Source organism: Sapajus apella, unplaced genomic scaffold (assembly GCF_009761245.1).
Source record: "Sapajus apella isolate SASKATOON/1434 unplaced genomic scaffold, GSC_monkey_1.0 scaffold4, whole genome shotgun sequence".
NCBI lineage: Eukaryota > Metazoa > Chordata > Mammalia > Primates > Cebidae > Sapajus > Sapajus apella.
In genome coordinates this window covers 18,903,853-18,919,326 of record NW_022436944.1, presented here as the reverse complement: position 1 = coordinate 18,919,326, position 15,474 = coordinate 18,903,853, and the positions used below count along the sequence as shown (strand labels likewise).

The window sequence follows — 15,474 nt, the reverse complement described above, 5'->3', positions numbered from 1 at the left end:
TGTATATTCACATTCCTCACACAGATTTCCCCATAATCAACATTTTACCCTATTTGCATCTCTCTCTTTCTCTTTTATGCACTCTGTGCTTTCTGTACACATATATACACTGTTTTCTGATTCTTTGGGAGGTAAACTGCATACGTCACAGTCTTTTGCCCCTAAGTACTTCAGTATATATTTTCTAAGAATCAAGATACTCTATTGCACTACTACAGTACAGTAGTAGGCCTCAATTAGTTTAACATTGACATAGTGCTTTATCTGATTTATGATTCATAGTCTAATTCTGTCAACTGACCCACTAGTTTAATAGCATTTCCTCTCCTCTAGTTCAAAACCTAGTCTAGGATCAGGTAGTGTATTTAACTAGGATGTCTCTTTAACCTCCTTGAATCTAGAATATTTCTATAGCCTTTCACTATATTTTATGACATGGGCATTTTTGAAAAATATAATTTTCTCCTTTTATTTTGAGAGTATTCCTTATTTAGGGTTTGATTTTTTTTTTAATGGTTAGATTCAGGATTATGCATTTTCAGCCAGAATATTGCATTGGTGATTTTTGTGTTAAGGGCATCACATCTGGAGGCACATGCTGTTCATCTGCCCCTCTTTGGTGATATTAATTTTGATCATCAGGTCAACAAGGTTGCCTGATTTGTCCCTGCCAGTAATTTAATGCCAATTATTATATCAGCTGTGCCCTGTCTTTTCAGTGTTGCTTAACTGAAAGTCTTCATTTAGATGATTTGACTACTAGAGTCTTGAATATATTGATTGAGTCAGATTAGCTCGAGATAATTTTTATGAGCCCTCTGTGAGTTGTGGAAATAGATGTAGTAGAACCTAAACTTACCAACTGAAACTAAAATAAGGGAAGAATATTCAGGCTAAATTTGAGAAAGAATTAAATCACAACTTTTTAAACTATTTTAAATATTAATATGTTCACTAGTCTTACTGAGATCAAATTGTTGCTAAGTTAACAGTATTATTAGTATTACGATATTATTTGGACCTCTCTAATGATTAGAGCTGTTTAACAGGGTAGTATTTATAATCCTGTATGTATTCAACTGGCTTATAGATAGTGGGAAAAAAAGCCCTTCGGCAAAGCCCTTGTCAGAATGGTAAATAACCACTTTGTTTACTTTTAGGGTTGAATATATCCAAATGTTAACTTTACTAACAAAATATATAAATGTTATTAAGAACTGAGGAACTTTTGGGAGTCTCTCTTCAGCAACATTAGTGTTTGTCGTTTTTGTTTTAGATAGACTATAGCAATACCTATAAAACTGCCAAAACGCAGAGCTGCATTCACCTTCTCAGTGAGGCTCATCTGTTAGTGAGAGCTGCCCTGATGGATGCCAGTCAACTGGAACCTGGAGAGAAAGCAGAGCTTTTGGAAGCATTTAAGGAAAGCTGTGGGCACCTTGGGGACTGTTACAGCAGGTGGGTGACACCTCTTGCAACCTTGTTACAGAAGCCATCTTGAACTTTGGGTGCACTTGTTTGCTTTTCCATCTCTGATAAATGGAGGAATGCATGAGGTGAGGTAGTTCATTTATTCACTTCTTCCACAAGCATTTATTGAGCACACATGCTGTTAGGTACTGTGCTAGACTTCCATACAAAAGTGAATGTGACCCATTTCCTGCTTCTAGGGAGTCACAGTTTAGAAGATGAGCAGTAAGTCTCAAGTTTGTGATTTTCCCACCACTTAACTTAGGACTTTGACATTTTTCTCAGGCTTTGAAAATCCCTGATATAGCTGTACAACTAGTCTATTGTCTGTTAGCTTAAGGGAGAGGTGCCAGTTAGACAGTCTGTGATTTTAATCTTAGTAGTCAGTGCTTTTATGATGTCAGAAAAGGACACTAGTATAAATAGTGTTTTTATTTTTGAGAGTAACGTTTACAAATTTTTTTGCATATGATTGTTTTCAGACTTACTTGATCCACATGAATGATTAAAAATTAATAAAACAGACTTTTCCTCCTATAAACACCATTATTTTAGAGTCTGATCATGAATATTAGAAATTGTTATTTTCATTTCTATCGTAAGCAGACAAAAAGAAACTGCATGAATTAGAACTTTGTAAAATAAAACTTAGGAGTTTGTTTCAGTTACTAATGGCAGTAGAAAAGCATTTTGGAATTCATGTCTTCTGGAAAGCATGATATATTCTATTATAGAATGTGTTAGATATCCAGGTTTAAAAATTACAAATTTGACTATGCGTGGTGGCTCTCACCTGGAATCTCAGCACTTTGGGAGGCTGAGGTAGGATGGTCACATGAGGTCAGGAGTTTGAGATCAGTCTGGACAACATAATGAGACTCCGTCTTTTAAAAAAAAAAATGACGAATTTCAGATTTTAAAAATTTCCTTCCCTTTAGGCTTGACTCCCAGCATTCTCATCTCACCTTGCCATACTATAAGATGTCCGGTTTGTCTATGGCTGAAGTTCTGGGCCGCATGGACTGGACGGTAGAAGATGGATTACAGAAATATGAGAAGGGATTAATCTTTTATATTAATCATTCACTTTATGAAAACCTGGATGAAGAATTAAGTGAAGTGATTATGGTTTTCTATTTTATATCTAATATTTTTAACTTTTAATTTTAGAGATTTATTTTATGGAGTACTGTTTATAAATAAGGTTCCAAATATTTTTCTTCTTTGATATTATTCTTTTTCTAAAAAAGAAATGCACCCTTTTCTACATTAATGAAGATGGTAGTATAGCTTGGAAAAGAACTTATGGGTAATCTTCTCATGCTTTCTCATTATACAGACAGGGACATATGGTCTATTGTAGTCTCAACACCTGCCCAGTGACAGCAGCACATCCTCAGAAGAGCTACATAGAATGCGGGCCTTGCCTTCCATCTTCTCATCTGTAGTCCTTCCCAAAACCCTAGTTGTCTCTTACTCCAAGTGTCCGATACTTCACTTACAAAACTCTGGCCTTAGCCCAGTGACCTTAAGACATTATTAAGGATTGTTTTTAGGACTGGGCACAGTAGCTAATATCTGTAATTCCAGCACTTTGGGAGGTCGAGGTGGGAGGACCACTTGAAGCCCGAAATGTGAAACCAGCCTAGGCAATATAGCAAGACCCTATCTCTACAAAAAATTAAAAAATTAGTTGGGCTTAATGGCATGCACCTGTAGTTCCACTACTCAGGAGGCTGAGGCAGGAGGATTGTTTGAGCCCAGGAATTTCAGGCTGCAGGGAGCCACAGTCACACCACTGCATTCCACCCTGGGCAATACAGAAAAACCCTGTCTTAGAGAGAAAAGAAAAGATTATTTTTAACCCCTCATGTATTTTAAACATAGTTGGATGCAAATATGCCGGATTGGAAATTGTGGTATCAAATCTTGCAAGGTTTTGAGAGAAATGAAGTTTTCTCATATAGATTACTTAATTGGATATATTTTGAACTAAGTAGTTTCTGTGATGGATTTTTGTTGTAAATTAATCAGATATTTATTTTCTTCTGAAGTGTTAAAATTAGAAATGCTGGTAATAACCTGGTACATACTTTTGCTTTTTCTTCATTATAATCAGCAAAGGAGATCACTTCAGGTTATCTCAGGCCTCTCATGTATCAGTATCGGTTTTGTCTTTTTAAAATTAAAACATAATCCTATAATTTTATCTTACTTGGAATGTTTGTATCTTGGCTTTTTGCACATATATGTTTTGTTGATTTTGTTGCTTTCTTCTGGCTGACTGACCTTTTATTCCTTTTATTTCTTCATGCTCACCAAAGGAATTAGCAGCAAAAGTGGTTCAGATGTTTTATGTGGCTGAGCCAAAGCAAGTGCCCCATATTCTCTGTAGTCCTTCTATGAAGAATATTAATCCTTTAACTGCCATGAGCTATCTAAGGAAGCTGGATACTTCTGGGTTTTCATCAATCTTAGTGACATTGACCAAGGCAGCAGTGGCTCTGAAAATGGGAGATCTTGACATGCACAGAAATGAAATGAAAAGCCATTCAGAGGTATGGTGCCCTGCCCAGTGTTAACAGAAGGCTGAAATAGGACCTGGTAATCCTGACGTGTTTAGCTGTCTTCTGGCTTCTTTCTAGCTCATATGTTCTTAGTTGTAATGGAAAATAGGCAGTATTAGAAACAAAATGATCCAAGTGGGACTTTGGATCTGGCAAAATAAAAAGAAATAAGATTGATAAATGGCAGCAGTGGATATCCAAGTACTTCAGCTTAGTGTCAGGTGTGTTCAGAGCACTGAGCTTGGTACTGAAGAACAGGCTCTGCTCCAAAGGGATAATGTGATCTGGCATGAGGGTTATGGTGTGGTACTGAAAAAGAACCAAGTAATATATATTTAAGTACAGAAAAGGGGATATTAGCCATGAGCTTTAGGAGTCTAGTAGTTGCAGGAATAGCCCCCACTTCGGAAAATCACGGATGATTTTATGGAGCATTGGACATTTGAATGCTGTACCAAGAAAGACAGGCTTTCCCTTGGAAAAGAGGTCATTTAGGGACACTACCAAAGGTGTTCATCATTTAAGGGAAGAAAATAAGAGGTAGGGTAATTGAACACTTATTATTTACCAGGGCTATGCTAAGCTCCTTGCATATATTATTTAATTCTTAACAATAATGCTACAAGGTAGAAGCTGTTATACAGATGAGACACAGAGAGGTTAAGGAACTCATCAGGATCACACAGCTGGTGAGTGGTACAGCCAGAATTGAACCAGGCAGCCTGACTTCAGAACCTGTGCTCCTGCACTGTTTTGTTGCCAGATTGTGCCAAAGCCCACAGTATGACTTGGGTTGCTAAAAAAGGAAGAACATAAGTGCTTTATCGCCGAACAAATGACATGGACAGGCTTTGTTATGATGAGAGCAAATCAACATTGGGATGTCTTCTGTTTTGAAGAGTAGAATTCTAGAAAAATGAATTTTCTCTTCATAATTTTGAAACTAACTTAAGATATATTAACCATCACTCAGAATGTATGGGAGATTGGTTTCAGAACTCTCTACAGATACCAAAATCCACAGAAGCTCAAGTTCCTTATATGAAGTGGCATAGTATTTGCATATTACCTATGTAGCTTCTCCAATATACTTCGGATCATCTCTACATTACCTATAATACGTAATATAATGTCAACTGCTGTGAACATAGTTGTTAATACTGCATTGTTTAGGGAATAATAAAAAAAAATCTGTACATGTTCAGAACAGAAGCAGCTTTTTTTTTTTTATTCTTTTTTTTTTTTTTTTTTTTGACACAGAGCCTCATTCTGTGGCCCAGGCTGGAGCACAGTGACATGGTCTCAGCTCACTGCAACCTCCACCTCCTGGGTTCAAGCGATTCTCCTTCCTCAGCCTCCCAAGTGGCTGTGATTACAGACACGCACCACCGTGCCTGGCTAATTTTTGTATTTTTCATAGAGACAGGGTTTCACCATATTGGCCAGGCTGGTCTTGAACTCCTGATCTCAAGTGATCTGCCTGCCTCAGCCTCCCAAAATGCTGAGATTACAGACATGAGCTACCGCGCCCAGTCGTCCTGAATATTTTTCATCTGTGGTTGGTAGACTCCATGGATGTGGAACCCACGGATATGGAAGATTGACTCTATTTTCAAATCAACTAGACCTAAATATAAAGCTCTCTACAAAAAATAGGACGTCTTGAGTCTTAAATATTAGTAACTTTTTCCCTTTTTTTTTGAGATGGAGTTTTGCTCTTTTTGCCCAGGCTGGAGTACAATGGTATGATCTCAGCTCCTCACAACCTCTGTCTCCTGGGTTCAAGCAGTTCTTCTGCCTTAGCCTCCCGAGTAGCTGGGATTACAGTCATGTGCCACCACACCTGGCTAATTTTGTATTTTTAGTAGAGATGGAGTTTCTTCATGTTGGTCAGGCTGGTCTCGAGCTCCCGACCTTAGGTGATCCACCTGATTTGGCATCCCAAAGTGTTGGGATTACAGGCATGGGCCACTGCACCTGACCAGTACCTTCTATAAGACAGTCAGTGGTGTCTTTGCATAAGAACTAGCCTTTAGTCAAAGGCTAAAGAAAAAATTGTGATTAAATTATTAATAGCTTAATCATGCATTGTGAATGCACTAGCATGTTTAGTATTTCTAAGATGGACAGTCTAAATGTAATTTACCTTTTGTTTCTAAATTTCTTTTTTATCTGAAGATGAAGTTTGTATGTGGCTTCATTCTGGAACCTCGGCTGTTGATTCAACAGAAAAAGGGACAGATTGTTCCAACTGAGCTTGCACTTTACCTAAAGGAGACTCAGCCTGGATTGCTTGTGGCTTCAGTTCTGGGCTTGCAGAAGAACAACAAAATTGGAATTGAAGAAGCAGATTCCTTTTTTAAGGTTTGCCACTTTGAAAATGTGATTTTTCTGGATTGCCTCATAAAATTGGTGGTAGAGAGGGACAGAATAAGAGAAGTGAGTTTTTCATTTGTTTATTGAAAAAACAGAAATACATAATCAGTTCATAAGATAAAAGTATTAAAAGACTACATCTGGAAAAACTTTATTTGTACAACCTAGAATCTGTTTCCTTTTAAAATGCCTAAATTTGCTTTTGCCATGGCACTAATGCTAATGGTAAATTATTAATTACATGGCCCATGTGATGATATGATATTCAGCCCAGCTGTTGCTTTATCAGTGCTGTATTTATCTGTAATATATAGGCTTCTTTTACTGTTTTCAAGGTGCTTTGTGCTAAGGATGAAGATACAACACCTCAGCTCTTGGTAGACTTTTGGGAAGCTCAGATAGTGGCATGTCTCCCAGATGTGTTACTTCAGGAACTCTTTTTCAAGCTCACATCACAGTACATCTGGAGATTGTCTAAGAGGCAGCCTCCTGACACCACACCATTAAGAACATCAGAGGATCTGGTAAGATAATGGAATAATACCTTAAATTTAACTCATACATTACCCATTACAAAAACGTACCGTCTTATTTTTAATAATTTATTATAAAATCTAACCTAGTTTTCTATTACCAGGTATCTTATTTACGCAGGAGTTAAAAATACAAGTAAAATTTGTCTATGACTGAAGTGACCTACATTTTAAATAATTTTGTACCCTAAAGAATGTCAGCCAGGTGCTGTGGCTCATGCCTGTAATCCCAGTACTTTGGGAGGTGAGGCAGGTGGATTACCTGAGATCAGGAGTTTGAGACCAGCCTGGCCAACATGGTGAAACCTAAAAATATAAAAAATTAGCTGGATATGGTGGCATGCATTTGTAGTCCCAGCTGCTCCAACTGCACAGGAGTTGAGGCATGAGAATTTCTTGAACCCAGGAGGTGGAGATTTCAATGAGCCAAAAAGGGCCGGGCGCGGTGGCTTATGCCTGTAATCCCAGTACTTTGGGAGGCCGAGGCGGGTGGATCACGAGGTCAAGAGATCGAGACCATCCTGGTCAACATGGTGAAACCCCGTCTCTACTACAAATACAAAAAATCAGCTGGGCATGGTGGCGCATGCCTGTAATCCCAGCGACTCAGGAGGCTGAGGCAGGAGAATTGCCTGAACCCAGGACGCGGAGGTCGCGGTGAGCCGAGATTGCGCCATTGCACTCCAGCCTGGGTAACAAGAGTGAAACTCCGTCTCAAAAAAAAAAAAAAAAAGAATGTCCCTCACTTACTTGCAGTGGTAGCTCAGTTGCTAAAGCATGGAGGAAGGGATTTCTTCCAGAACATCACCACATCTGTGTCCTTCCTCAGCAGAGGATAATTAAGTAGTACATAAGAGAGAAGACATCTGCAGACCTCCTTGGTAGGAGAGGAACTGCAGAAGGCTGTGGGAGGGAGACTTCCTTAGTGGGCCTCTGTTTCCTGTCAGTTGCACATACGGCAGCTGTTCTGTGGCACGAGGCAGCCAGTAACAACTCTTTGTACCCTTCTTTCTACCCTTCTTGCTCCCAGCCCATTTCTCTCCCAGATTCTTAGCCATGACTAATAAGGATTAAGTGGAAAAGTTATTAGCATTTTGAATGAGAGGGGCTTCTTGGGAATTGTCTTGAGAATTTGTGGAAGATATTTTGCCTTCTAAAGAAAGTAGTATTAATAAAAATTATTTCCAATATTCTTTTTAGGTATAACTGGCTTAAATGCAATATTGCTGTTTTTGCTGGAAAGTGCCTCTTTGGAGTATTTAAATTTTAGTATTTAGTGTAGAAGCAAGCAAGACTGAAATATTTTCCAGGGAAATACATTCTAAAAAAATCCTTTCCTTTCCATTCCCAGGGAAGTGTGTACCTAATTCTATGACATGGCAGAGAATGAATGATTGCTTGCTCTTTGTGGAATGGATAAGCAAGCTTTTGTTGTTATATTTTGTTTATGAGAAATTCTCTTATGTTTTAGATAAATGCCTGTAGTCATTATGGCTTAATTTATCCATGGGTTCACGTCTTAATATCATCTGATTCATCAGCTGATAAAAATTACACAGAAGATCTTTCAAAACTACAGGTAAGTAAAAATACCTATTTTTCTTATGAAAATGCATATTGCAATATACTGTAAGATTTAAATTTGGTGAGACCCCAGGTGTCCTGTTAATCTGGAATATAGAATTTTGGGGGACAAAATTTATAGTTAGGATTACTCAGGAGACTTGGAGGGAATTCCTGCCTCTTCCTGAAACTGATGATGGATGGGACACCTATGCTGAGCGGTGGTTTCGTTGCAGGTGGATGAATGAACTTCACCAAGTCTCCTGGCTGCTTTCCTCATTTTCAGGATGTACTTGAAAACACTTTGTGAAATGAAAGTGTGGCAAATGTTTAGTAGTGTTTTTATTGCTGTAGTTTGTTTTTGTTAGTGTTGACTTACACATTTTAGGCCTGTAACCCAAGCCAGGCACTACTATGTCTCTTATAGGAAACAGGTCAAAGTCGTTCATTTATCTAGTTCCTGAAAAGGATTTTTCAAAAATGAATGGGATGATTAGAAAATGTGGATCACCCTTTAATAATTCTGACTGCAACAGTATTTTAGCTGGCAGTGAGAAATGAAGTCCACATTTGACTTGGTGGATCAGACTGGGCTACATGAGCGTATGATTTTATTTAACATACTTCTGTGGCCCAAAGACCGAATGTAATTCCCACATCTGTTTTCTTTGGTTTTCTGAGTGTAGTTGCTAACATATAAAAATTAAGAGTTGGGGAGAGATAGGATGGGGAGAAATGCCAGATATAGGTGAAGGGGAGGAAGGCAGCAAATCACACTGCCATGCGTGTGCCTATGCAACAATCTTGCATGTTCTTCACATGTACCCCAAAACCTAAAATGCAATTAAAAAAATAAATAAATAAATAAATAAAAGATTTCCTATTAAGAATTCTGAGCTTCAAGTCACTCTTGAAAAATTCAGCAGAACCGTTAACCCGAGGCCCTCATTGCTCTGACCAGAGGGTTGGGGCTGACCTGCAGCCCCTCCTTGGACAGTGCTCACACTGACCTCCCACACAGTTATCATCTTTGTGGCATTCTGACCCAAATGCTGGGTGTCTGTTTTCCTTATCACAGCTGCCCTCATGCATCTCATCATTTAACTGGCCTCTTTAGGCTTTTGAATTTGCAATACCTCATTTACACTATGGGAACTGGTATAAGGGTGGTTGTTACTTAATGTCAAATTGGGAAGGGGGCTTAGAGGATGGAAGCTGAAGAGGCCATATTGCTTAGACTCAGTCTTCTGGTGGGGCTGTGGTGTTCCCAGAGATGGCATTTTTTATGCTCTTCTTAAAAAAATAACCAAAGAAGATTCTTCTTGTCTCTTGTCTCTAGTGCCATTGTGATACAAAGGCTTCTGAGGGCCTAGCCTCAGATTTTGTTCATTTCACAAATATTGCTTGAGCATGTTCTATAGATGCGATGGGCAGCATTAGACAAGACAGGTGGAGCCTTCCTAGAACATATACACTAATTACATATTTAAAATTGTACTTGGAATAAGTGCTATTAAATTTTCCCTCATAAAGCTTTAAAGCATATTTCTAATTTCTTGAAAACATATAATTCAGTGATCTTTTAAAATTTGTTTTAAAATATTTTAAAAGGGTACATTCTTTCTGGGAATCTTTGCTAGGAGAAATGTAGTTTGCCTAAACTTTTATAATTTTTTTTTTTTTTAAGAGACAGAGTCTCACTCTATTGCCCAGACTGAAGTGCTGTGGCAATCATGGCTCACTATAACCTTGAACTCCTGGGTTCAAGCAGTCGTCCCACCTCGGCTTCCCAAAGTTCTGGGATTACAGGTGTGATCCACTGCACCTGGCCTTATTTTCAAGCTTCTTGATTACATGGATAAAATTAAGTAAAGTTCATGGATAGTAGAAGTTATGACTAGTTTCATTTTTGTCATGATTTGGTATACATCCCTTGCTCCTTCCTACTGCCCCTGCCCCCTCCCCCATTATCTGGATTAGTGAAGAGTTAAATATAGAGACAATCTCTTTTCTTCCATGTTGGGAGACCCTTTGAGTGAGAGATTATCAGCTAATTTCATTTCTGCCATCTGATTGTCAGGAAATCATTCACATGAATAATTTATTAAACTTGCAGGAAGAAAAGGGACCAACCTTATTCTCCTGGTCATTCCTTGGTAGATATTTGGAATAAAATAATCACACTGACTGTGATTGGATAGATTACATTCCATATTCTCCTGTGAGTCTCAGAAGATGCTGTAGCAGAAAGGATACAGGGAAAAGAAAATTAGGACATGACCATCTCATCTTTATCCTGGAGAAAGGGAAAGTGGAGATTATTTTGGCGGTAGAATCAAAAGTAGTATATATAGTTTAATTGCTTAAAGTAAATATTGGTAAAGTTGTAAATGCTGAGATAATACTGCTCCCTATCATTCATCATGTGACAAAGTGGTATCGATACAAATGATTAGTTCTAAACAATCACTTCAGTTTTCTTAAGTGTTAAATTTTAATTTTGGATATATATGTAGCACATGCTTATTATAGAAAATTTGGAAAATACAGGGACGGGTGTAAAGAAAACAAAGAATAGGCTTTGTTGTCCCATCCAGTATGCTGTTTCAAATTGCCATGCTCTTCCAACAGGATTTTTGTATGTGTATTTACCCATGTAGATTTTATAAAAGTGGTCATGTTCAGAATATAATTTTGTATTGAATTTTTTTTACTTATTTTATCATAAGCATTTTTTCATTAACTAGCCTTTGAAAATAGTTTTGATGGCTGTGTAATGTTCCATTATGTGAGTGTGCCATAATGTATTTACTCATCCTTTATTAACATTGTAGATTACTTCTAAATTTTCAGTATTGTGAATACTCTTGTGGTAAACATCATTGAACGTGAATCTTTCACCACAATGTTGATTATTTCCTTAGGATAGGGTCCTAAAGAATTTCCATTGGTTTTAATTTGCAGTCCACTCAAAGCAAATAAAATCATGTTATTTAAAAATGTTTGCTTTCTATTAAATAGATCTTCAAACCAGAGTTAGTTTCAAAATGATATTATACTTTATTCTACTTAGATCTATTAAATAAGGAGCACATGCATGTGCTCTGATATTGCATTCTTTCTATTTTATTTTTGGGAAGTGAAGTTTAGTCTTTCTTAAGAAATTGAATTCTGTATGTTGTGTTTTAGTTTTTGGGGTGCCTCATTTCATAACATTTCACTTTTCTATTCATAGTCTCTTGTATGTGGTCCTTCATTTGACATAGCTTCCATTATTCCATTCTTGGAGCCGCTTTCAGAAGACACTATTGCTGGCCTCAGTGTCCATGTTCTGTGTCGTACACGCTTAAAAGAGTATGAACAGTGCATAGACATATTGTTAGAGAGATGCCCAGAGGCAGTCATTCCATATGCTAACCATGAACTGAAAGAAGAGAACCGGGTATGCTTTTCAGATTATGTTTTTAGGCTTGATCAGTGATAATCAGATTTGATAACCTCATTTCCTTTCCTGCAAAATGGTTATAATTTATGCTAGTCTAACTTCATAGGGCAGTGTGGGTCCAGTGAGCATATATATTTACTATGTTATATGTTTTGAGTACTATTAAATGCTGTTAAAATATATGGAGATGGTATATTACCATCATTAAAAATCTCTTGTTTGGAGATGAAGTAGTTGATTACCTGAAGATTTGGGAAACAGTGTATGATGGGAAAATATTTTCTCTGCCATATGATTTTTAGTTTAGAAATTAGAAGAATTTTGGACCTTAGTTCTTTTTTTTCTTCATTCCTTCCTTCTTGTCACATAAGAGATGGTAATGGGATATGTCTGTTACTTCTTGAAAATAGCCAGGTACATATGTACAATATATGTATTATTGGGTTTTCAAGTTACAAACCTTATTTTTATGTTATAATTAAGGCAGAAGACTGGCTGCTGATATAACTTGTGTTATAACAAAATTAATTGCCTTAACCAAAATGGTATATTTTTGCTCTGTGCTTTCCTGCACAATCTTCTTATTCTCATTTGAAACCTGAGAATAAAATGCATCAAAATAAAATTTATTCTTTTTTTTCTAAGATAGACTCTGTGGTGGAAAAAACTGCTGCCTGAACTTTGTCAGAGAATAAAATGTGGTGGAGACAAATATCAACTCTATTTGTCATCATTAAAAGGTAAAATGATTTTTTTTTTTTACTTGATTATAGACTTAAGAGTCTCAGTTTTAAATTTAGTGAAGCCTTCTTTCTCTAGTATTTTCATGTGATTCTCAAGTGAGACAGAGGGCCTTACAGACCCGTCTCGGGAGCTTATTTTCAGCATTCACATACCCTCCCCTTGACATTTGATTGATATTCATATATCTCCTAGTCACAGAACTGATGTTCTTTTAACTTAATCTTTTCAAACACTTAACAAATTATCACAGTCATAGAAAATGACAGCATCAGTGTTTTAAAAATGTGAGTAATCATTAAAGCAGTTACATCTTTTATTAATGATCAGAGTACTTAATTTACTTCATGTAGGAAGTTAAGATCATTCCTGTTAAACATAATTATAAGCAAGTATTGACGAATAACAACCTCAAGGATTTAAAAGTTGAGTATCTAAATTGTACAATATTTTACAGCATTGTGGTTATTTGAATTTTCGGAATCATAAATCTTGATAGATATGTAATCCATTTCTATCCTGCTATCTGTTAATATAATTAGTTAATTGTGGTCCTGATGACAAAGGGTATGGGTATATCGATTGCCGAGCATATAAAATATTAGAAATTGACAGTTGAAATTGTGCTTTCCAGCCAAGACAGTTGATTTTTATTTTTAAAATGTAAGGCAGAGCCAGTGGCCATTGGAGATTATTTTTCTGAAGATCCCACTTTAATTAAAGCTGTATCCTTGCGATTGGGAAGGGAAAGAGGTGACTTTTTTCTTTGTCCTCCCCATCTCCCTGATTGCTTTTGGTTTTCAGAAGATGGAAGTGTCAGGTGTCTGATTGCTTTGCCACACTTACATACACTTTACATAATTTATCATTGACTGTTTGTGTTGGTGGAGCACTTTCTAGTGCAGGCATCCACATCTTTACACCTCAGTATCATCATTATCTTAATCAGAAGATTTTCTTCCTCTTTTTCTGATCCACATCCACACACACCCCAGCTCACCCATAATCATTCCCCCAAATGTTGTATTTTTCTCTGTCTTCGAAATATATTTGTGTGCATACATACGTGTGTGTCTGTATGGGGGAGAGGCTGGTGGTACTAAGTGCCATGTGTGATTTACCTTTATTAGACTGTAATACCTCAAGAGCTGGCATAGTGTTTTATTCATTTTTCACGTTACACCTTCCTTACCAGCAATATGCCTCTCCTATAGGAAGCATCCTGTAACTGTTCATTGATTAGAAAGGAAGACAGCTGAAGAACTTTAAGTTCATTTCACAGGAGGGCTTTTTCTTGATAGTTGTACACTGAGAAGAGCCCTGGATTGGGATCTGGAGAATTGGAACTGAGTTCCAGGTCTGCTACCGACTAAGTGACCTAAGAGCAAGCCAGTTTTCTAATGTCGTGAGACTAATGAGAAGTTCAGGACTAAATCAAAAGTTAAATGTTAGGCAAAATTGCAAGAAGGTAAGGTTGGAGATGGAGTTCAGGGACTTATATGTTTAGGAGCTTGGATTTCTTATTTCTCAAATGCTGCGTTTCTCAACCTTGGCACTGTTGACATTTTGGACCAGATAATGATCCATGTGCATGGGGGTTTCCCCTATGCATTTTAGGGTATTAAACAGTATCCCTGGTCTCTACTCATTAGATGCCAATAATACTACCCCAGTTATAACAAACAAAATTGACTCCAGATTTTGCCAGATGTCTACTTTGGGACAAAATTGTCCTGGTTGACAACTGCCACACTAATGCAGAACCATTAAAACAGGGGTTAGTGGATGGGTTGTTTGTTTAAGGAAATAAATATTCAGTACTGTTTTTGTAGTGAACCATCCTTATTTTTAAAGATTCTAGTACTGTAGTAAATTATAAAAATAAAGTTTAAAAATCATTTAAAATCCCACCATCCAGAAATAACTATTTTCAACCTTTGACCAATATTTTTTAGACATGCTGGAGGATTTTAATTGTACAGATTTACATTTAGATAGATCATTTATACATTACTTGTAGACATGGGTAGCTGGCGAGTGGAGTAAAGCAAGTAATTTTAACCTTCTCTTAGCCTCAATTTTTCCAACTCTAAATCAGACAATACCCATTAGTTTACTCTGTTTGGGATGCGGCTTGGATTGAATAAATAAAAACCTCAAAGGATTCTAGAAGGAATTAAAGAGAAGTTATATATGAAAGCACTATATTAATTTTTAAAGTACTCTATGAATTTAAGATATTGACCTTGTTCTTGGAGTGATAACCTGTATTAGCCCCTCCTTATTTGGGAGAAGAGAAGAATTGGGAAGTGGTGAGATTTTTGTTAACTATAACAACTCTACACTAGCTCTCCAATAATTTTTTTGTTTCTAAGATACTACTTAAAGGCTCCACATTTAGGTTAGTACACTGGTTTGATAGGAAAACATCAATAATACATATTTTTCACATAGATTTTGCAAACTAGTTAGTAGTTGCTTTTATTAAGGTCTGATTTTATGTCAGCTGTGCATTGTTATATTTTAGCTTTTGTTTTTTTTTTTTTGTTTTTTTTTTTTTTTTTTTGAGACGGGGTTTTGCTCTTGTTACCCAGGCTGGAGTGCAATGGCGCGATCTCGGCTCACCGCAACCTCCGCCTCCTGGGTTCAGGCAATTCTCCTGCCTCAGCCTCCTGAGTAGCTGGGACTACAGGCACACGCCACCATGCCCAGCTAATTTTTTGTATTTTTAGTAGAGACGGGGTTTCACCATGTTGACCAGGATGGTCTCGATCTCTAT

General features: G+C 37.1%; 2 protein-coding genes across 16 annotated transcripts in view; one reads left to right on the top strand and one right to left on the bottom strand.

Moving 5' to 3' along the window:
* Positions 1-15,474, top strand: part of HPS3 (HPS3 biogenesis of lysosomal organelles complex 2 subunit 1) — a 44,322-nt gene that overhangs the window by 25,967 nt on the left and 2,881 nt on the right. For 6 of the 12 annotated variants that reach the window (XM_032263702.1, XM_032263659.1, XM_032263689.1 and 3 more), the window contains 8 exons: positions 1,277-1,458; positions 2,409-2,589; positions 3,795-4,028; positions 6,216-6,401; positions 6,749-6,937; positions 8,418-8,525; positions 11,745-11,951; positions 12,604-12,694. In XM_032263702.1, coding sequence (XP_032119593.1) covers positions 1,277-1,458; positions 2,409-2,589; positions 3,795-4,028; positions 6,216-6,401; positions 6,749-6,937; positions 8,418-8,525; positions 11,745-11,951; positions 12,604-12,694 — 1,378 coding nt within the window. Of the gene's footprint in view, positions 1-1,276; positions 1,459-2,408; positions 2,590-3,794; positions 4,029-6,215; positions 6,402-6,748; positions 6,938-8,417; positions 8,526-11,744; positions 11,952-12,599; positions 12,695-15,474 lie in introns of those variants that run through there. The other 6 variants (XR_004264364.1, XR_004264368.1, XR_004264369.1 and 3 more) reach the window with 6 other exon arrangements.
* The window catches only part of LOC116540209 (ceruloplasmin), a 58,562-nt gene continuing 49,565 nt past the window's right edge, over positions 6,478-15,474 (bottom strand). For 2 of the 4 annotated variants that reach the window (XM_032263611.1, XM_032263634.1), the window contains 2 exons: positions 10,643-10,747; positions 6,478-6,934 (listed from right to left, as the gene is read on the bottom strand). In XM_032263611.1, the coding sequence (XP_032119502.1) occupies positions 10,656-10,747 (92 nt within the window). In that variant the 3' untranslated portion in view covers positions 6,478-6,934; positions 10,643-10,655. Of the gene's footprint in view, positions 7,253-10,642; positions 10,748-15,474 lie in introns of all 4 variants that reach the window. The other 2 variants (XR_004264357.1, XM_032263617.1) reach the window with 2 other exon arrangements.